Genomic DNA, 22,810 nt, shown 5'->3' on the forward strand with positions numbered 1-22,810 from the left:
CTATCGAGCTGTTTTACAAAGGGGCATCCTCTCTCTGTGACGAATCATAATTCTTTTCCATGTTAAAACTTTCACCCTGAAATTATATTTAAAAAAAATGCACCAATAATACAAATCTGCTTTGCCATCACAGGAATATATATTTGAAAATATATTTAAATATAAAATTTATTTTAAATTGTAATATCAAATAAATGTATTTGCATTTATAAATGTAATTTTATCAAATAAATGCAGCCTTGGTGAACATAAGGTTTTAGGTTCCTAATTAGGTTCCTCAAATCCGGCCCTGGAGGGACTCAGGGTTCGTACAGATTTTTGAGTGAAATTCAAGCACTAAAGTAAAGTCATTTGTGGTGATTTGTCTGATTAAATCATCGTAGGTCAGCAGCAAAGGCACTGGTAGATTAAGTGAGAAATTCATAAAGTATGTTTTATGTATTAAATCATTGCATTATTTGCATACAATTCTGTAATTGTATTCTATTGTGCATTTTTGTTAATTTTGAGGAACACTGAATCTGTTTGGTGAGTGTCAGAGGAGAAAAAACACTTGCAGAAAACAGCATCTGTTGTTACTATATTTAAGCAGCATTCGCATACATTTTGCTATGAATATAATTCCAACCAATCGTTCCACGAACCTATACATATCTTTTCTTATTCTAAAATAAAAATTAACTACTGCATTACTGCATTAGCTACAGTAAAACAAAGGCTTTTGCTATTATTTATTCTTTTGGATATTTTTCTTTAATAAAAAGTAATTTAATGATATGACAGCAAAAGAAAATCACACACATATATATTCATCAACCCATTTCAGAATGCATTGCAAATAGTTGTGCAAAGTAAATGAGTGTACTAAAGATTTTACAGTGTCAGTCAAGTCAAGTCACCTTCATTTATATAGCGCTTTTAACAATATAGATTGTTTCAAAGCAGCTTTACAGGGATAATAGGAAATTAAAGTAACAGATTGTTGTGGCTTTACAGCAGCTCTTGAAAAAAGTTAGTCCAGCTAAAGTTAGTTTTTGATTGATTCACTTCCATTGCAAAGATCATTAGTTATTAAAGGCACACTATGCAGTTTCCGTTTTTCTCAAACAGCGACCCCCAGAGAGACCCGACACTTGTATTTAACGTTACTGTCATAAATACCACTCACGTACAGCCGTCTCTGCACTCTTCTGACCGCGTTTTCTTCGTCGACTCTGCCATGATTCAAGTCTGAAATGCGTGCTAGTGTCTTCCATAGAGGCTCCTTCATATGTTGTTGATGTATGTGACATCGTGCCGTAAAGCAAGTCGTGATTCTCGCGAGATTTGTCAAACCTGCATTGAGAGGTGGCAACCCCCCCCCCCCCGCCCGCTCTCAAGACTACAGCCGGTAGTAGGAGCTAGTTCTGCATGTTTTCAACCCGCCCATAGGGGGTGGGATCTCAAGATAAAACGGCGTCTTTTCAGTTTCGAGTCAACTAGTAGCCTAGTTGTATCATTTCTTCCGATACTGCCCTCTGTAAACAGTAGGCATGGCTTGGGAGTGGCCTCGTAGGACAGCGAAGCAAGTGCATTCTGGGAGTTGTTGTCTTTTTTTGGCTTTTCCCAGTCTAGAAGGCACCAACTTCTAAAATAATTGCACATTTCTACTACATAAATTACTATTTAAATACACATTCATCTTTCCAGCGGTGAAATATCCCTTTAACTGAAAACTGAAAACTTTTAATGCGCTCTGGCCGTTCATTTGCACGACAACAGTGTTAGGTGTCTAACAGCTAAACGCATTGCCTCAGAGCTCAGTATTCTACACGCTTATCTTTACATTATGAAAATAAAATTTGAAATGATTACTAGGCTACTGTAAGTAGACGCATTTTAAGTTTGAATAAAAATAACTTCTACGTGTGCTTGCATGACATCAAAGTAATGAGACTCACAATGCACAGCGAATCCAGGTCATTTAAAGGTCATATTATTCATTAATATTTTCTTCTTTTTTAAATCACACTGGACATTCTAAGAAAAAAAGAATCAAGCATTTACAAGGATGATGTTCAAAATTCAAGCACATTTTAAACCTTGAAAACGTAATGTTTACAATCAATCAAAGGGATTTTCAAAACTCTCTATGTACCCAGGTGGCTATTATTATTCCCAATTGGACAAAATATTACTGGAGGACATCAAAAGAAATTTAAAGAAAATCGCTTTTGCAAAACTCGATTCTATTAACCTTAGTTAAAAAAGATACAACTGTTCATTGTTTGTTAATGTAACTTCACAGTGCATTAACTAATGTAAACAAATACAACTTTTGATTTTAATAATGTATTAGTAAATGTTGAAATTAACATTAACAAAGATTAATAAATGCTGTAGAAGTGCAGTTCATCATTAGTTCATGTTAACTAATGTAGTTAGCTAATGTTAACCAGGGATGGGCAGTATTTCAGATACATGTATTTAAAATATTTTTACATTTTGTAAAAATCAAATGTAATTTGTATTTAAATACATTTAAGATGAGTATTTTTGTATTTTCAAAATACATAAAATACTTTTTGCCAGTCAACCTCTTTATCAGGGTACTGATTTTGTGCATCAACTAGTTCAGACATTCACTAGCTCAGATTAGATCAGCGATTTTTTTTCTCTTTTTTTTCTGAGGTGGGAATGTCATGATCAATTCTACTTGTTGATTAAAGTTAAAATAGTGCATTATTCACTTCAGCATTACTGCATGTTTGGAACGTTGGAGTGGAAAAAGAAGCACTGATGAATGATACACCACAAAAATCTTCCGCTTTTAGTTTTATTGTACATAAAAAATAATACTCAAAAAGGGGTGAAAAGTGTCAAATTTTAATAAACTTATAGAAACAAATAAACTTTACATAAAATAAACATCAAATTACTTAAAATGCATTGAACTACCTGCATTCAGTTTTCAGTTTATGTTTGGAATCAAAACTGATATTGAGAATTGTGAAACCATGATATTGTTACTGTGAAGTAAAATTGAGATTTTGGTCATATCGCCCGTCCATATTCTTTGCTAGATAGCAGAAAAGATTCCCACAGTTTTACATACAGTATGAATTTTTTGTTCACCACAAGTAATAGACTACATTGGAACCAGAAATAAGTAGCCTATATAAATGGCTGCTATTTTGCATGAGTTTATTTGTAATTGCCAGAAAGAAAGAAAGAAAGAAAGAAAGAAAGAAAGAAAGAAAGAAAGAAAGAAAGAAAGAAAGAAAGAAAGAAAGAAAGAAAGAAAGAAAGAGATGAGGTCAGGAATGAAAAGTCAGTAAATCTATGTTGTTTCTTCATTCACTGTGACCTATACCTGCACTGGATGGCCAATTTCACATGTATTTTGTGTATTTTCAAAATACAAAATACTGTATTTGTATTTAAATAAATTATGACATCATAGAATGTTATGACGTCATAGAATGCATAGAATGAATGACCTCATAGAAGCGTGAAACTCCCTGATCACTTTGTAGCGAGTAAGGAGTTCAGATATCAACAGTGTTTTTGCAGTTCTTGCGGTGTGTTTGCATTTGTTGATTGCGGTTTATCGTGTTGATTATGGGACAGCGACACTTTCGTAGAGTGGGAGTTGAGGGAGGAGGAGAGTGTGTGCCCGGGATAAATCCCCGAACAACACTGACACCCACCGACCACAAGGCGGAGCTCCATCCTCGTCCCGACGAGACGCCTGTGGTGGGCATCGGTGAGGCGGAGAGAAAGGAGAGAGGGACAGAGAAAACAAAGAATAAGGGGCAGAAAAAGAGGACATTTCGGAAGTTTGCCTCTTTTTTCTTTTGTTCGTCTCGCCCCAAATCCACCAAAGCTCAGGGTGAGCAGGTGGAGCAGTGTGAGGTGGACCAGGACACTGATGAAGCCCCATCCAGGAGATGTACTGATGGTAAATTGAGCTCTGAACAACACAAACTCTCTTTTACACTCTTGTAAAACACTCTTTTATTATCTTTTTTTTTTACTCTTTTGATCACACGAGCAGTGCGCTTGTTTTTTTTTAATGTTGCTAGGCAACCACCGAAACAGTTGTGCTGTCAGTCAAGTAAACGTCAAATCAGCCTTTTATTAACTTTATTTACTTTCTGTTAAAACTGTGGTAGTTGGTTCGTGAAGTCGTTAAGCTCCTGGTAACCCATAACGCATAAACAGCGCGCAGAACTCTCATTGCCATAGGAAACCGATTGAAAAAAAAGGCGCCTCTCACTGCAAAAAAACGCGTCACGTGTGATCGGGGCCAATCATTTACACACAATATAAAAAACCCACATCACACATTATAAAAAGGCAGATAAATGAATAATGTGATATATGAATAAATGAAGATGTGGCGGATGATTTTAAAACAAGTTTGTGGTTTATATTCCTCTCTTTAGATCAGATTTCTTTACAGGACATCATCTGTACTGCAGAGGATAATGATCATCAGGAACCTCCTTCCAGTCGTCCTGAAGTCCCCCCCACTGCCGAAAACCAGCAAGTGGAGGACATCAAGCCTCAAGATCAGGACAGTCCAGCCAGTTCATCATCAGGTGACACTGCATCACAGCTGGACAGTGACAAGATCGAGGGTGAGTTTACTGCAAGTTTACTGTCTGACATAAAATATAACACACACACACACACTCTCTCTCTGAAAGTGAATATGTATATACGAAAGCATATGTTTTAAATAATCCAGCTGATACTGCTGTAAGGTTTCTTTTAGTTTAGTTTTTTCCTCCATAATTTTAAATCACCATTTGGCTTTTTTTGCAGTTCACTTAAATAGTCATGCGACAAATGAATTTTTAAAAGAACAAATATTACAAATATATTTCCCTATTAACATTTCATCAGAAAGTATGGCCTCACTGCAGGACACTGCTATATTAAACAATAAACAAATAAAAATAATTATGTTTTAATAGATCACATTTCCTGGAAATACGCCATTGGCAAGAAATTGGGGGAAGGAGGATTTGGCTCTGTATTTGAAGGGACCCGTTGCAAGGACGGCCTCATGGTAGCTGTGAAATTCACAGCGAAGAGAAAGAGCCAGCAATACACCAGCCTTGTACGTATCATACTTGTCTCTATGTTTGCAATTTATAACATTTGAATGTAAATCACAGAGTGCAAATATTTCAATACATAGACAGACTGGGCTAAATCCTTATTTGAGAAACCAATCCTATGTCTAACAATAATAAAAACTGTCATTCTTCTAGCCTGACCATCCCAAACCAGTTCCACTTGAGGTGGCCCTGACAGTAATGGCCAATCAAGGCCCAAGCTGTGGCCACATTATTAAGGTGCTGGACTGGCAGGATCATCTTGACCAGTACATCATGGTCTTAGAACGGCCCTTACCCTGCATGGACATGCACAGCCTTTGGCATCGTAACAGAGGCCGCTTCAGTGAGGGATTGGCCCGTCACTTCATGCGGCAGGTGATATACGCTGCTGCCCTGTGCTGTTCCAGGGGTGTGCTTCATCGAGACATCAAAATGGAGAACCTCCTGGTCAACACAGAGACCCTGGAGGTCAAATTGATCGATTTCGGCTGCGGGGACCTCATGAAAAGATCACCCTACAAAAACTACTCTGGTATGTGTTATTATTTAAAACATACATTTTGGGATTTAAACTCTAGTGACCAGTTACACCACGTCTCAGACATCACACAGTGAGATATTAACAATACACTAACAAAACTCTCAAAGAATAGTCAATATTAATATTATTTTTGTTGACTAAAATTAAATGCCATTTCAGTTAAAGTGAGAAAAAGCAAGCTTACACATGTGACAAACTCCTATCTCCAGGCACAGCAAGGTATTGCCCTCCTGAGTACTTTGAGAAGGGCAAGTACTTTGGGAAGCAGGCAACGGTGTGGTCGCTGGGGGTGCTGCTGTTTGCCATGATCACCGGCCATTTCCCAAACAGCAGAGATATCGCTTTGATGGACTGTGATGTCTGGTTCCAGCCGGGCTTCTCAGATGGTTAGTACAAAAAAGATGTTCTAATGGATAATGCAGGAATCTTTCACATTTTTACAGCTTAGAGAGCAAGTGTAAAGTTGAAGGAAATAATTAGACAACTCTCAATCTTTCTGCACAGAATGCTGCCGCTTTATTCGAGATTGCCTGAAGAGTAAACCAAAGCGGAGACTCCATCTTGTTAAGATGTTCTCCCATGACTGGTTCAAGGTACTGAGTCTAAGACAAGCTAAAAAGATTTTGAAGGCTATTTGTTAATTTGGCTTGATTATGGACATCAGCTTATTTACATTACCATTCAGTACCTGCTGTAACTGTCATATACTGAGTCCTTATACATGGCACAGATGTATTTTTATACCTAATGAAAAATGCTTTCTAATTGTGTTTCAGGTCATGTTAGAGGGTTTAGCCTTGCGTCTGGCGGGCTGACACAGATGACCCCTCCATCTCTCCAGCCTCAGCGTCTTGCAGGGCTGGCAGGCCTCGGTTGCGTCTGGCGCCTTGGCTTGAGGCAGTAGTTTTAGCGTCTTGCAGAACTACTTGCCTAGGGATGTGTACATATTGTAAATAGTTCATTTAGTTTTAGTTAAGTACTGCTCCATCCAATCATATTTTTAACAATGGAGTCACCCAGAGCTCTCTGTTCAGCCCGTCCCACAAGTTCCTCGCCCTGCCGCCCTAGAAGTTTCTACCACTGGCATCCGGGTCCCAGAGAGGGGGTTTCACATAGCTCTCTTTCTCAGCTGCCTTGGGCCCAGTCATAGAATGCATAGAATGAATGACATCATAGAAGCGTGAAACTCCCTGATCACTTTGTAGCGAGTAAGGAGTTCAGATATCAACAGTGTTTTTGCAGTTCTTGCGGTGTGTTTGCATTTGTTGATTGCGGTTTATCGTGTTGATTATGGGACAGCGCCACTTTCGTAGAGTGGGAGTTGAGGGAGGAGGAGAGTGTGTGCCCGGGATAAATCCCCGAACAACACTGACACCCACCGACCACAAGGCGGAGCTCCATCCTCGTCCCGACGAGACGCCTGTGGTGGGCATCGGTGAGGCGGAGAGAAAGGAGAGAGGGACAGAGAAAACAAAGAATAAGGGGCAGAAAAAGAGGACATTTCGGAAGTTTGCCTCTTTTTTCTTTTGTTCGTCTCGCCCCAAATCCACCAAAGCTCAGGGTGAGCAGGTGGAGCAGTGTGAGGTGGACCAGGACACTGATGAAGCCCCATCCAGGAGATGTACTGATGGTAAATTGAGCTCTGAACAACACAAACTCTCTTTTACACTCTTGTAAAACACTCTTTTATTATTATTTTTTTTACTCTTTTGATCACACGAGCAGTGCGCTTGGTTTTTTAATGTTGCTAGGCAACCACCGAAACAGTTGTGCTGTCAGTCAAGTAAACGTCAAATCAGCCTTTTATTAACTTTATTTACTTTCTGTTAAAACTGTGGTAGTTGGTTCGTGAAGTCGTTAAGCTCCTGGTAACCCATAACGCATAAACAGCGCGCAGAACTCTCACTGCCATAGGAAACCAATTGAAAAAAAGGCGCCTCTCACTGCAAAAAAACGCGTCACGTGTGATCGGGGCCAATCATTTACACACAATATAAAAAACCCACATCACACATTATAAAAAGGCAGATAAATGAATAATGTGATATATGAATAAATGAAGATAAATGAAGATGTGGTGGATGATTTTAAAACAAGCTTGTGGTTTATATTCCTCTCTTTAGATCAGATTTCTTTACAGGACATAATCTGTACTGCAGAGGATAATGATCATCAGGAACCTCCGTCCAGTCGTCCTGAAGTCCCCCCCACTGCCGAAAACCAGCAAGTGGAGGACATCAAGCCTCAAGATCAGGACAGTCCAGCCAGTTCATCATCAGGTGACACTGCATCACAGCTGGACAGTGACAAGATCGAGGGTGAGTTTACTGCAAGTTTACTGTCTGACATAAAATATAACACACACACACACACTCTCTCTCTGAAAGTGAATATGTATATAGGAAAGCATATGTTTTAAATAATCCAGCTGATACTGCTGTAAGGTTTCTTTTAGTTTAGTTTTTTCCTCCATAATTTTAAATCACCATTTGGCTTTTTTTGCAGTTCACTTAAATAGTCATGCGACAAATGAATTTTTAAAAGAACAAATATTACAAATATATTTCCCTATTAACATTTCATCAGAAAGTATGGCCTCACTGCAGGACACTGCTATATTAAACAATAAACAAATAAAAATAATTATGTTTTAATAGATCACATTTCCTGGAAATACGCCATTGGCAAGAAATTGGGGGAAGGAGGATTTGGCTCTGTATTTGAAGGGACCCGTTGCAAGGACGGCCTCATGGTAGCTGTGAAATTCACAGCGAAGAGAAAGAGCCAGCAATACACCAGCCTTGTACGTATCATACTTGTCTCTATGTTTGCAATTTATAACATTTGAATGTAAATCACAGAGTGCAAATATTTCAATACATAGACAGACTGGGCTAAATCCTTATTTGAGAAACCAATCCTATGTCTAACAATAATAAAAACTGTCATTCTTCTAGCCTGACCATCCCAAACCAGTTCCACTTGAGGTGGCCCTGACAGTAATGGCCAATCAAGGCCCAAGCTGTGGCCACATTATTAAGGTGCTGGACTGGCAGGATCATCTTGACCAGTACATCATGGTCTTAGAACGGCCCTTACCCTGCATGGACATGCACAGCCTTTGGCATCGTAACAGAGGCCGCTTCAGTGAGGGATTGGCCCGTCACTTCATGCGGCAGGTGATATACGCTGCTGCCCTGTGCTGTTCCAGGGGTGTGCTTCATCGAGACATCAAAATGGAGAACCTCCTGGTCAACACAGAGACCCTGGAGGTCAAATTGATCGATTTCGGCTGCGGGGACCTCATGAAAAGATCACCCTACAAAAACTACTCTGGTATGTGTTATTATTTAAAACATACATTTTGGGATTTAAACTCTAGCGACCAGTTACACCACGTCTCAGACATCACACAGTGAGATATTAACAATACACTAACAAAACTCTCAAAGAATAGTCAATATTAATATTATTTTTGTTGACTAAAATTAAATGCCATTTCAGTTAAAGTGAGAAAAAGCAAGCTTACACATGTGACAAACTCCTATCTCCAGGCACAGCAAGGTATTGCCCTCCTGAGTACTTTGAGAAGGGCAAGTACTTTGGGAAGCAGGCAACGGTGTGGTCGCTGGGGGTGCTGCTGTTTGCCATGATCACCGGCCATTTCCCAAACAGCAGAGATATCGCTTTGATGGACTGTGATGTCTGGTTCCAGCCGGGCTTCTCAGATGGTTAGTACAAAAAAGATGTTCTAATGGATAATGCAGGAATCTTTCACATTTTTACAGCTTAGAGAGCAAGTGTAAAGTTGAAGGAAATAATTAGACAACTCTCAATCTTTCTGCACAGAATGCTGCCGCTTTATTCGAGATTGCCTGAAGAGTAAACCAAAGCGGAGACTCCATCTTGTTAAGATGTTCTCCCATGACTGGTCTAAGAGTCTAAGACAAGAGTCTAAGACAAGCTAAAAAGATTTTGAAGGCTATTTGTTAATTTGGCTTGATTATGGACATCAGCTTATTTACATTACCATTCAGTACCTGCTGTAACTGTCATATACTGAGTCCTTATACATGGCACAGATGTATTTTTATACCAAATGAAAAATGCTTTCTAATTGTGTTTCAGGTCATGTTAGAGGGTTTAGCCTTGCGTCTGGCGGGCTGACACAGATGACCCCTCCATCTCTCCAGCCTCAGCGTCTTGCAGGGCTGGCAGGCCTCGGTTGCGTCTGGCGCCTTGGCTTGAGGCAGTAGTTTTAGCGTCTTGCAGAACTACTTGCCTAGGGATGTGTACATATTGTAAATAGTTCATTTAGTTTTAGTTAAGTACTGCTCCATCCAATCATATTTTTAACAATGGAGTCACCCAGAGCTCTCTGTTCAGCCCGTCCCACAAGTTCCTCGCCCTGCCGCCCTAGAAGTTTCTACCACTGGCATCCGGGTCCCAGAGAGGGGGTTTCACATAGCTCTCTTTCTCAGCTGCCTTGGGCCCAGCGATCCTGTCAGGGCTGCTCCAGAATTCCCAGTGAAGACAGCCATAAAGTTTCCCGTCACTGCTGCTCCAAAACCTGCCGAGGCCCCACAGAAATCACTGTGAAGGTTCATTCTGCTGCAACTCCAGTTCCTGCTTCGGTTCTAGAGCTCCGTGTCAAAGAAGCTCAGGTTGCTAAGCTTTCCAGAGGTTCCTGACATGACCACAAATTTTTCTCCCAATGGTGCAGAGGTCAGAATAACCATGGGCGTAGGTTTAGGGGGGGACGCTAGGTACTAGTCCCAATCAATATTTTGAGATGACAAATTTGTCCCCACCAATATTTAGCAAGCTCCTTTGAACTGCTATTTGGATCTTTGCGCTGCTATTTGGATCGATTCCAACGGCCAAAACAACGACAGTACAGGAAACGCCGTAATTTGATTGGCGGCGGTGTATCTGACAGGCTACACGCGCGGGCCGGGACTACTTTTGTGCTTGCACTGGCAGCGAGCGGGTGGTGTGTGTGTGTGTGTGTGTGTGCGCGCGCGCGTCGACGACGCCGACGGTAAGTTTCCAGGGCTGTCTCTCTGCCACATACAAAGGCCAGAGTAAAACATTTTAATATTCCGTTTTTTGCCACTTTTTGTACTTTGTAGATAGATCAGCTATGCCACCCAAGAAGAAGAAAGGGGACATACGAAGCTTTTTCATAAAGCAGAGTGTAAGTAGGCAAAATAACTAGCCACACAAATAAACTAGCAGTAGTAGTGACTGACCAGGCTTTCAAATGCAGATTCTACTGTGGAAAATAGTATTGATTGGTGATAGTATGTGTTACCATGTTGTTACAGTTAAACCTAGCAGCAGCAATCTTTCAACTAAGGTTAAGAGTATTGATTAGGCTGTTCAGCACTGATAGACTCATAGAAGTCACGCTATCATGATAGAATGCTACGTTAGCAAGTCACTGAATGTTAATTAGCTGACCTTAACTTAGAATCTTGCAGTCAACATAAACAGTGGATCTGAGACATTTTTCGTTTCTACATTCTATTTATGTAATGTATTTGTGAGTGAGTGTAGCCTAAGAATTTAATATTTAAGAATAGAATATATCAATAGAATTTGATATAGAATAGTAGATACAATTTTAGTATTAATGGAATACTGTAATCATGGATAATAATAATAATAGATAATAATAATGGATTTGTTGTGTTGAATGCATACTATGATACGTGTGTATTTTATTCATTTGTTCATTATTTAATTACATTTTTGAGATTATACAGTTATACTAGCTCTTTAGGGACAGTATACAGGATGGTGTATTGGGGTCAGGATACAATATAATGAGATGAAGTAGATTCACTTCTGTATTGTGATATTCTGTATTGCCAACAGTCTGAAATCACCATTAAAGCACTGGTATCTTACAACAAAAGAATTCCAGGGGGAGGGGGAGGGGGATGTCCCCACCAAAGCTGAGGCCAAACCTACGCCCTTGAGAATAACCTAGCAAATTACAGACCCATTTCAAATCTTCCATTTATGTCTAAAATACTAGAAAAAGTTGTGTCCGCTCAATTGTGCTCTTTCTTGCAAGAAAATGAGTCAGGATTCAGGCCGCATCATAGCACAGAAACTGCTCTCGTTAAAATTACAAATGATTTACTTCTAGCTTCTGACCAAGGCTGTATCTCAATACTAGTTTTACTCAATCTTAGCGCTGCGTTCGACACTATAGATCACAAAATACTCTTAGATCGACTACAAAACTACACTGGTGTTCATGGACAGGCATTAAGCTGGTTTAGATCATACTTATCAGACCGCTACCATTTTGTCTGTTTAAATGGGGGAAAAATAACGTCAGAGTAACTATGGAGTGCCACAAGGATCTGTGTTAGGCCCTCTGCTATTCTCAATATATATACTGCCACTTGGTAATATTATAACAAGAAAACATGGAATTAATTTCCACTATTATGCTGATGACACTCAATTATATATTTCATCACGACCAGATGAAAACACTAAATTATCTAAATTGACAGAGTGTGTTAAAGATATAAAATACTGGATGACGTGTCATTTTCTGCTATTAAATTCAGATAAAACGGAGGTATTACTTATTGGTCCAAAAAAACTGCCCACAAAACCTCTTACAATACAACTTTAATTTAGAAGGATGTCCTGCTACTTTATCCACTACAGTAAAAGACCAGGGCCCGTATTCATAAAGAATCTTAATGCAAAGAGTAGCTCCTAGTGACAAAATTCTAAGAAAATTCTTAGAAATGTGGGCGTTTACTCTTAAAATTAAAGAAAAAATCCTAGTAAAGAAAAAAGTAATTCAGAAAGCATCTTAACCCTTAAAAGAGGTCTTAAGGTCAAAATTGTTAGGAGCACGGACGAGGACTTTTAAGAGGCTTAAGAGTTTCTTTAGCAGAGGAGAAAATGGCAGAAAGACGAAGAGGGAGAAGAAATGTGTTGCAGACAATGAATAACAGTGAGTTAATAAAACGCTATAGATTAGATCGTGCAGGGATCATGTTTGTGACTGATCTTATTAGAGACACGCTAACATCTCCGACACAGCACAGAAATGCCATAGCGGCAGAAATGAAAGTAATCACTACATTACGATATTTGGCAACTGGGAAAATTCCATGTTTGATACATTAAAACCAACATTCAAACCACCATTTAAATCAGGGGTGGGGAACCTTTTTCCTATAAAGGGCCATTTACAATTTTTTAACATTCTTTAAGGGCCATTGTAATGAGCAGGGGCGTTTCTAGGTTTTAAAAACATCAGGGGCTGAGCCCGAAACATCAGGGGCTGGGGGTGGGTAACAAGATAACATCATTCAATACAGAGAATAATGTATATTTTAGGCCTATATGCAGGGGGCAGACTGGTTAAAAAATTCAGTCCTGGCACTGTAGCCACACCAGCCCATATTACCACACAGACACACACATTCAAATGTGAGGTAGTCCGGGGGGTTCGGGGGCATGCTCCCCAGAGAAAATTTTGATTTCTCTGACCTACATGTGCATTTTAAGGTGTTTGAAGGCCAACATTTTTGGATAACAATAGCTTTAAAAGCATGTCAGTGGGCAGTAGCCTAAATTATTTGTCAAGCAGATAACAGATTCTTAAACATGAGAATGAGGATAAATGTTGAAATGAATGATCCACAAAATGGAAATGCAAAATGTTTCTGCTTATTGTTGACAATACACAATCACATATTCCAAACAGGAATGGCCTTAAATGAGAAATCTTTCAAGGATTATTTTGCATAGATGTAAACTTTTTTGCATTAAAGATTGGTTTCAGCAACTTGTTTCTTTCTTGAGTTAATCAATGTTTTTGGCACTATTAAATCAGTTCAATTAAATTTCAATTGTTCACTCATAAAGACAGTCACTTGTCACCACCTACTGGCTTAATGATGCAAGTTGCGCAAACACAGACAAGCGGAGTGATACAAACTGTGAAAAGGCTGATGCTGGTGAAATATTCGAACACATTCGAGGACCTTATATATATAGGCTACATATCAGAGTTAAAAAGGAATACATTGTAATAATGTTAATCAAGCAGACTAATTCACACGACTGCGCAGCAATATTTAAGCTCATTATACAAAGGAAATAATACAGATATAGACAAATTGGGTTGCTTATAGTTACTTTTTTTTTTTGTTTTTTGCCACACATTCCACTTGCTGTCGGCCACTTTTAGTCGGCCACTCATTCCACTTTAATACGCAAATGACAAAACGAAAGTAAAAGCAGCAGCCCCTCGTGGACGACTACCACACACACGCACACGCAACACGCAACACACACACACAGTCGTGTGATTTAGTCTGCGCGCGCACACACACACACACACACACACACACACAAAGTCCATGTCTGGTCCTCCGCTGTCATCGTTCCGATCCTTTTATGCGCCCCGAAGCTGATCAGTGAGAAACTTGAAACCGGTACGGCGCGCGCGCCCCCGAAGCTCATCCGTGAGAAACTTGAAACCGGTGCGGCGCGCAGGTGACTCATTAACACTCGCGCTACTGGCCTCGCCCTGCTCTCACGGCTCGTGGACTCGTGCTGCTTGCCACTTTGCCTATTTTGTGTTTTCTATCACAGGAAAAGTAATTGCTGAGATTTTTGTTTCTGAAGTTTTTTTTTTTTTGTTTTTTTTTGGAGGAATTGACTCGCGGGCCGCATCAAACTGTTTTGCGGGCCGGTTACGGCCCGGGGGCCGGACGTTCCCCACCCCTGATTTAAATAGACATGCCAGCAATCAGTGTAATTGGAAAGAGTGGAACAATTTTTATCATTCTAAGCCAATCAAATACCTTATAGGAAATTAACAGCATGGTAAATAAAAAAAAGGATTTATATACACATATATAATGTGTGTGTGTGTGTGTGAGAACGGTCAAATAGGAAAAATGACGCATGTATTTTCAAAGTGAAGGCTTAGAATAGACCCTATACTTAAAATCACTTCTTCTTTTTTTTTCTTCTTTGACAACCAACCAATCACAGTCTTCAAAAGATTGTGTCATACATAGCAACGGGGTCAACCCCGCCTCCTTACTAAGATGAACGTTTTTGTCTTTTCCTTACTCAGAGTTGCTCTCAGATCGGTCCCGACCAATATAACACCAATTCTATCATCTCTACACTGGTTACCTATTAAGTTCCGTAATCAATTACAAAGTATTACTACTGACCTATAAAGCCCTAAATGGTTTAGCTCCTGGGTATTTAACGGAACTTCTATCGCCCTACAATCCATCGCGCTCTTTAAGATTACTAAATTCGAGGCTTCTGGTCATTCCTGATTCCTGATATTGTACGAGGCTCAGATTCGCTGTCCCAGTTTAAAACTAGATTAAAGACGCATCTCTTTAGCTAAGCATTCACATAATACTTACCTTTCATACTACAGTTGAATCAGATTGAATGCATTAATATTATGAACAGCAGCTACGCTAATTATTTCCCATCTGCTTTTCTGTCGTTATCTCGGGACGCTAGTCCCGAGGTAAATAGAGTTCGTCAGCTCCAGTTTGTATCCAGCCTCTCATGGAAACTTCAGATGCCCCAACACCCGTGCAGAGACGACTCGAAACCAGTGAGGAGACGACTCGACGCCCGTGAGGAGACGACTCGACGACCGTGAGGAGACGACTCGACGCCCGTGAGGAGACGACTCGACGCCCGTGAGGAGACGACTCGACGACCGTGAGGAGACGACACGACGCCCGTGAGGAGACGACTCGACGCCCGTGAGGAGACGACTCGACGACCGTGAGGAGACGACTCGACGCCCGTGAGGAGACGACTCGACGCCCGTGAGGAGACGACTCGACGACCGTGAGGAGACGACTCGACGCCCGTGAGGAGACGACTCGACGACCGTGAGGAGACGACTCGACGACCGGGAGGAGACGACTCGACGACCGTGAGGAGACGACTCGACGCCCGTGAGGAGACGACTCGACGCCCGTGAGGAGACGACTCGACGCCCGTGAGGAGACGACTCGACGCCCGTGAGGAGACGACTCGACGACCGTGAGGAGACGACTCGACGCCCGTGAGGAGATGACTCGACGACCGTGAGGAGACGACCCCACGCCTGTGAAGAGACGACTCGACGCCGGCGATATGTTATGCCCTAAATAAATACATGATTAACTAACTATATTTTTCTATGTACATTTCTGAAATTATTTCCCATCTGCTTTTCTGTTGTTATCTCGGGACGCCAGTTTTGTGAAAAGCGCTATACAAATAAATTTGAATTGAATTGAATAAACAAAATGTTTCAACTTGCACATGGTACAACTTTCCTCAATGGGAAATTACCATTAGAAGATGTGGTATTCCATTTTATAACCCTCCAGGAGATTGCAGACAGTCATAATGTAAAAATAAATTATTTTAACTCTGTTGCCTTTTTGTAAAATTGCTATTGTGAAAGTGAAGAATGAATTAAGGCAGAACAAAGTCAGTCTTGTTAACTTCTCTATCAGTCCTTCAACCATTTTGTTCATTTGCTAATTATTCCAGTTTTACACAACTCATTTGAGTTAATATTTTGCTGTATTTTCAAATAAACTTTTTTTTTTTACATAATCTGAGTCTGAATTTATTACACATACAATGAAAAAAAAATCTCTAAATGACAGAAATAGCCTGTCTTCAACATTCAAGCTACCATTTTACACAACTTATTTACAACAAATACTCGCTGTATAATAGAGTATAACAATATGCCTTCAGAATACAGTGGTTGCTTGTTTCTTTATAATTAATTTCCTTGAGGAATCTTTTGACTGGAGAGTCATATTGTGTCATAAGGGCGTTCGATACGCATAAAACTCATTCTGGTATGTACAATGTTGATGGGTCAGGGTCTGTGTCTGCCTGCTTATAGTAATTGGCATGTCTTCATTAATGGGTGTCTACGCCTGCGTGCCTCGAGTGAGGACAGTATAGGGCGCCTGCCAGTGTAAGGTAGCAGGAGGTGCAGAGAGATGCATATATGGGTGGAGCAGTAAATTAGGCAGCACTCAGGTACACATAAGCTGTCAAACTGAGCACATCTAGGTTGTGATCTGTGATCATATCATTAACAATTAATAAGATCTTTAGTAGAAAGGGATCTAATATTCGGCAAGCCAAACGTAACACGTGTCAGGTCTGATGTGTCACACTTATAGGGTTCAATATGGGCCAACTAATCAGAAGGTAAGGAGCGGCTACTGGAGAGAGGGAAACAACACAGCAGGAAGGTGAAAACCAAGAACTTCGTTTACTGGTTGGAATCTTGCATTCATTGAAGAATTTCTTAATTGCAATTTGTCTGGAGTATGTAAATCTCAATACTGTCATTTAACAACATACAATGTATTATAATGCTTATAATCAACTCTCTTTTTGAAATTTCAGGAAGTTGGACTCAAACAAATCAACTCAATTGAGAACAATTGTCATATACTTTGTACGAAAATGAAATAATAAAATAAAACTTCTTGAAAACTCAACAGACTCAGTTTGTTTATAACCCAATAAAATTGAAGGAAACAATAAACAATGTTCTCAAAACAAAATATTACAAACTCAATAACTCAAATCAGTCTTTTCAGTCAAATGAATCAAATATTCAAGATTCACTGAATTGATTCAGTTAATGTCAGTTCAGAATCAAATGACTCAGATCAAAAGATTTGTTGACTCTTTAGAATCGTTCAGTTCAGAATCGATGTCTCTCCGTTCAAAGCTCGAGGAAAAATATGCAAAAACAAAGTCTCAGTCCTGTTTGTCCAAAAACAAAAAGGAAAATATTTCTCATACCAGTTTCGATGAATTCAAGATCAAAGTTCAACAATCAAATTGTCTCCGTGGGTTGCTCGCCTTTTCCATACGCTCATATGCGTCTCACGTGTCCAGGATGGTGATCACAATTCCTCAGAAGAAACACACACACACACACACACAAACCCAGCCAAGGCAAGAATTTCACATCTTATTCAATAAGAAGATAATTTGCGGTGCTTTAGTGCTCCGTGTATCTACATCGGCCTTTATTAGAGGTAATACTTATCGGTTCAAAAAACCGCCCACAAAACCTCGCACAATACAACTTTAACATCATAGGATGTCCTGTTACTTTATCCTCTACAGTAAAAGACCTGGGTGTTATACTCGATTGCAACCTGTCTTTTGAAAATCATATTTCATATGTTACAAAAACAGCCTTTTTCCACCTTAGAAACATTGCTAAACTACGTAATATGCTATCAGTTTCTGATGCAGAAAAGTTAGTTCATGCATTCATGACCTCGAGACTGGATTACTGTAATGCTTTATTAGCTGGTTGTCCTGCATCCTCAATAAACAAGCTACAGTTAGTCCAAAATGCCGCCGCTAGAGTTCTTACGAGATCAAGAAAATATGATCATATAACACCGATTTTATCATCACTGCATTGGTTACCTATAAAGCTCCGTATTAATTATAAGATATTGCTACTGACTTACAAAGCCCTAAACGGCTTAGCTCCAGTCTATTTAACGGATCTTCTATCACCCTATAATCCATCGCGCTCTTTAAGATCACTAAATTCAAGGCTTTTGGTCATACCTAGGATATCCAGAACCACCAAAGGAGGGAGAGCATTTTCACATTTGGCTCCAAAACTCTGGAATAGTCTTCCTGATACTGTTCGTTGCTCAGACTCGCTCTCCCAGTTTAAAACTAGATTAAAGTCGCATCTCTTCAGCCAGGCATTCATATAATCCTACAGTTCAAACTACAATCCGGCCTCTAGCTCATAAATGCCAGAGGAGAACTGGCCCCCGACTGAGCCTGGGTTCTCCCAAGGTTTTTTTTCTCCATTAGGTCACCTGATGGAGTTTTAGGACACCATTAGGTCACTTGATGGAGTTTTTCGGTTCCTTGCCACTGTTGCCTTTGGCTTGCTCAGTTGGGGATATTTTGGGGATATTTAATTTAATTTTATCAATCAATTAATTCCTCTTGAAACAAACTTTGTTGTATTATTTTAATTTAATACTGTGAAGCTGCTTTGATACAATCTGTATTGTGAAAAGCGCTATACAAATAAACTTGACTTGACTTGACTTTATTCTCGATTCTCTGCCTCGTCTTTTTCTCACTTCGGCATCAGCTCTTCAGACTTATCACTTTCACTCAGAAATGTAATCTTTTGATTGCATTCAAGTTTCTTTTTCTCAACATCTATCTTTAGATGCGGAGTATCCTTGGAGATCACTCAGTGTGTATCTGCTTCGTCTGACTCGCTCGCTCTCTCTCAATGGCCCTCATTTATCAAAAGTGCGTACACCAAATTTCCAGCGTACACCTGGCGTACACCCAAAACCACGGTGACTTTGAGATTTATCAATATGGACGTTGGCGTACGGCACGCTCAAATCCTACGCCAGCTCAGGAGGTGGTGTACATGTACGCACGTTTTGAGTTAGTGCGGAAATGCGCAGAAAAACAATTCCTAACGCAGTAAAACGCACTGACAAACTATGATATATTATGACCCACTGTAAAAAAACAACAGCATAGTAATTATAAACTTCAGTGTTTATTTTTGTGCAACATGGACTTCAATGTTTAATTTGTGTGACTTTACCAAAGCATTTGATTTGTAGGCATATGTATTCTTTCAGTTGCGAGCCTGTGCGCTTTACCTGACGTTTCAAGTCTTGTTTATACTTTCGCCTGGCTCCGCAGCGCGAGTCTCCGCAGACTGCGCGCGCACCTCCCCTAACGGACGAGGGGTTTATACTCGACGCGCTCGCCGTTGTACTATTCTGTGAAACGATGGTTTGGCCAGGGTTAGGCCCGGCAGGTGCGCACGGACTGGGTTCAGTAATGAAAGGCTTTCAGTGACCAAAAAATAATTCAGACTGACAAAATAATAAAAATGACATTCTTCTTCTTTTAAATAATAATAATAATACAAATAATAATAATAATAACGACATTCTTCTTCTAAATAACAATAAGCGTAACAATAAAAATCATCATAATAAGAATATTACAAATTGTCATGCAATTATGAATGTGAATGAATGGTACTCCACATCACATCATCATCACTATTGTACACCCCAATACATGTGAGGTGATACGAAATTAAATGCTAATTGTTTCAAAACACGTGCTGTAAAATAATGCATTGTGATAGGTCATTTGCTCATCCAAGTTTCTCTTCTTTGCCGTCTTCCGTGTGTCCATGGCGTAAAATGAGGGCGTGGGGGAAGCGGAGACTTGAATATATAGGGGCGTGTTATTCTAATGACGATCGTTTTCAGCCGCGGCATTTATCAAAGGCAGGTATTGCGTACACCTGGATTTCAAAGGTACGCACAGCTTCATAAATCAGGCGGTGAGAGGAGTGTAAGCATAATCTTACGCCAACATATACGCCTGTTTCTACGCAAGAATGATAAATGAGGGCCATTGTCTCTGAGCGGCAGTGTCGCCGGCGCAGTCTCCATTGGCTCGTTGGAGTGTCAATCAATGCAGCACGATCAATAATTGGACGGAACACTTTCTCTTCTAAAGCACTCGTTTTTCTCTCTTATTCTCTTTTTCTTAATTTTCCCATCTTTTTACATATCTTTCAACTCTTTTACTGGTAGCCTGGATCACCCAGGTTACACAAACTTTATCAATTGTTCATTTAAGTGATCTCCAGAATCCTTGCAATAGAGAGTAACAGTCAGGTTTTGGAAGTAAAACTCTCCATAGGGAAATTGATTTTTGGTGATAACATATTGCAACTGGTATCTAAAATAATTATTTCTAAAATGACCGTGTTTAACAGCGTCTTTAGCTCTGCTCACTCCCATGAAGCACTATGAATGATGTAATCAAGTCAGTCTCCTTATGCCCTCAAAATACTTAAATATTTGTTCATAATGCTTCGTGGGATTGTAGTTCTTTTCATCACTAAAGCCGTTAAGTACACGGTCTTGTACTTTTGCATTTTTGTCCAATTTTCAAATACTTTTTTGCTTTAAATCAAAGTGTGTGATGTTATGATTCACCTCATAGCTGGTTGGTTTGGTTCATTGCTTATAATACTTTAAAAAATGAATGGAAAAAATACTTCCAGAACCAACGCCACTGAAAAAGTGGGCAGGCACTAATGCACCAAGAGAGAAAACACTGTCGGAACAACATTGTGTTCCATAAAAGGAAGATAAACTACATTTGAAGTGAGTTGCTAAAAGAAAAAAGTCCAAAGACAGCACAGTGAAATAAACCATCTTTATGAAGATAAGAAATTTGAGGATTGATGACACAGGTGCATCCTTTAGACACAACAGTGATGCAGAACTACAACCCTACTAATGTGTTTGGATTGCACATGTAGCACTTGTTTGGATTATCAGCAGTAATTAAGTAGCTTTTTTACTTTATTATTATAATACAGATAAGGATTAGAATCCCGTCAGAAGAACTAGGTATCGCTATGGAGACGGCGGGTTAGCATAAGAAGCAACAGACAGACACGAGTAATTTAGAAATATAATACGTTTAAATTAGATTTAGAAGGAAAATAGAAAGTAAATAAAATAAAATAAATGACAGGATCACAACAATAGACAATACAACTGACAGTAAATTTCCACCTCGAGTGTGTTCAAATATGTACCCACATAGTCAGTTTAACACATAAGACAAAAATAAAATAAACAAATAAGGTATCACAAAAAGAGTATAATCTCTCTCTCAAATGGTCTTCAAGTGTCTCTCATGAAAAGTTAAATGGTCTCTCAAATCTGGGTGGTAGTTGACCATACACCCTCAAAAAGAAAGAAAAAGAAAGTTCTTTAAATCGAATTTTGTCGTGCTTCAACCAGTTTCAGTGGAAACTCAAGGAAAGGATATCGAGCCTCCTCTCCACCACGTTATGTCTTCTTTTCTACAAACTGGATTGGCTCGCCATCAAACTCGCAGTCAACAGGATGTACAGAAGGTCGTGTAGGAGGTCTTCACGAATCAAGAAGGAAAAGAAAAGAAAAAAAAAAAAGGAGAGAAAAAAAAACCTGGCCTCTGAATCACTAGCTCTCTTTCATACAAACACGTGACCAACAATGGTGACGCTGAACTCTTTATGATAGATTTTTTCTTTTGCTCTCACTCAGGCGCACCTCGCGTGTGATCGTAAAATGGCGTCGATGAACTAGTATAATGTTTTCCTCTATTCAGTCGGCTTCTTGTTCAAAATGCATCAAATCAACTGAATCTCAATTTCTCAATACTTTTTGCAAAGATTTTAAACCTCAGATATATAAATTGGATCACGACGATCGGATTACGTCTGCTCCTCAATCAAGCTCGTCTCTTCTGTCATCGGGCGCATGCTCGTTAACACCCATGACGTTAATGACAGAGAGCTCTCATTGGTTGATCGCTGAGAATTTATTCTAGAATATTTTTTTTTCTTAATATTCTTAATCTTAATAATCTCTTATCGACTTTTATTAAGGGAAAATCATATAACTAAATTGTGTAAATTAAATAATTAACTTTATTAAACCTGTGTTACACACATTTCATTGCCTTTACTATAAAATTGGTTTCCTGTTTTAACATTTGTAATGTTTTCAATATTTTAATAAGGCAAAAATTATCCCTAAATCCCCAAAATAAGGCAAAAATAGAAATGATGTGCACACAAACAGACACAGACAAACTATTATTTCCCCTCAATCCCAAAGTACACATCCTTTGTCATTAAGGAACTGATAAAGCTGTCCAAGGTCCATATGGTTTCCTCTGGTCCCATTAGGGTAAAAAATGGCTTCATGAAATCCAGTGAACTTGCGAAGGGAGTCAGTTCTCTCCTCTATCGAGCTGTTTTCCAAAGGGGCATCCTCTCTGTGACGAATCATAATTCTTTTCCATGTTAAAACTTTCACCCTGAAATTATATTTAAAAAAAATGCACCAATAATACAAATCTGCTTTGCCATCACAGGAATATATATTTGAAAATATATTTAAATATAAAAGTTATTTTAAATTGTAATATCAAATAAATGTATTTGCATTTATAAATGTAATTTTTGTAATGCGTGGAGAGAAAGATGACCCAGGAGCGA

At 39.4% G+C, this 22,810-nt stretch overlaps 2 protein-coding genes across 2 annotated transcripts; both read left to right on the top strand.

The window, feature by feature from the left end:
• Window positions 1-3,600: 3,600 nt before the first annotated feature.
• LOC309500118 (serine/threonine-protein kinase pim-2-like) lies at window positions 3,601-6,769 on the top strand (the record flags this gene model as incomplete). The annotated part of the gene is made up of 7 exons (XM_082171683.1): window positions 3,601-3,940; window positions 4,428-4,622; window positions 4,962-5,107; window positions 5,262-5,640; window positions 5,859-6,035; window positions 6,154-6,242; window positions 6,426-6,769. 7 exons carry the CDS (start codon window positions 3,601-3,603, stop codon window positions 6,462-6,464), a joined length of 1,365 nt encoding a protein of 454 aa, XP_082027809.1. The 3' UTR covers window positions 6,465-6,769.
• Window positions 6,770-6,939: 170 nt separating this feature from the next.
• Window positions 6,940-9,617, top strand: LOC309500119 (serine/threonine-protein kinase pim-2-like; the record flags this gene model as incomplete). The annotated part of the gene is made up of 6 exons (XM_082171684.1): window positions 6,940-7,279; window positions 7,773-7,967; window positions 8,307-8,452; window positions 8,607-8,985; window positions 9,204-9,380; window positions 9,499-9,617. 6 exons carry the CDS (start codon window positions 6,940-6,942, stop codon window positions 9,615-9,617), a joined length of 1,356 nt encoding a protein of 451 aa, XP_082027810.1.
• Window positions 9,618-22,810: the final 13,193 nt, after the last annotated feature.

Source organism: Leuciscus leuciscus (assembly GCF_965113295.1).
Source record: "Leuciscus leuciscus genome assembly, chromosome: 5".
NCBI lineage: Eukaryota > Metazoa > Chordata > Actinopteri > Cypriniformes > Leuciscidae > Leuciscus > Leuciscus leuciscus.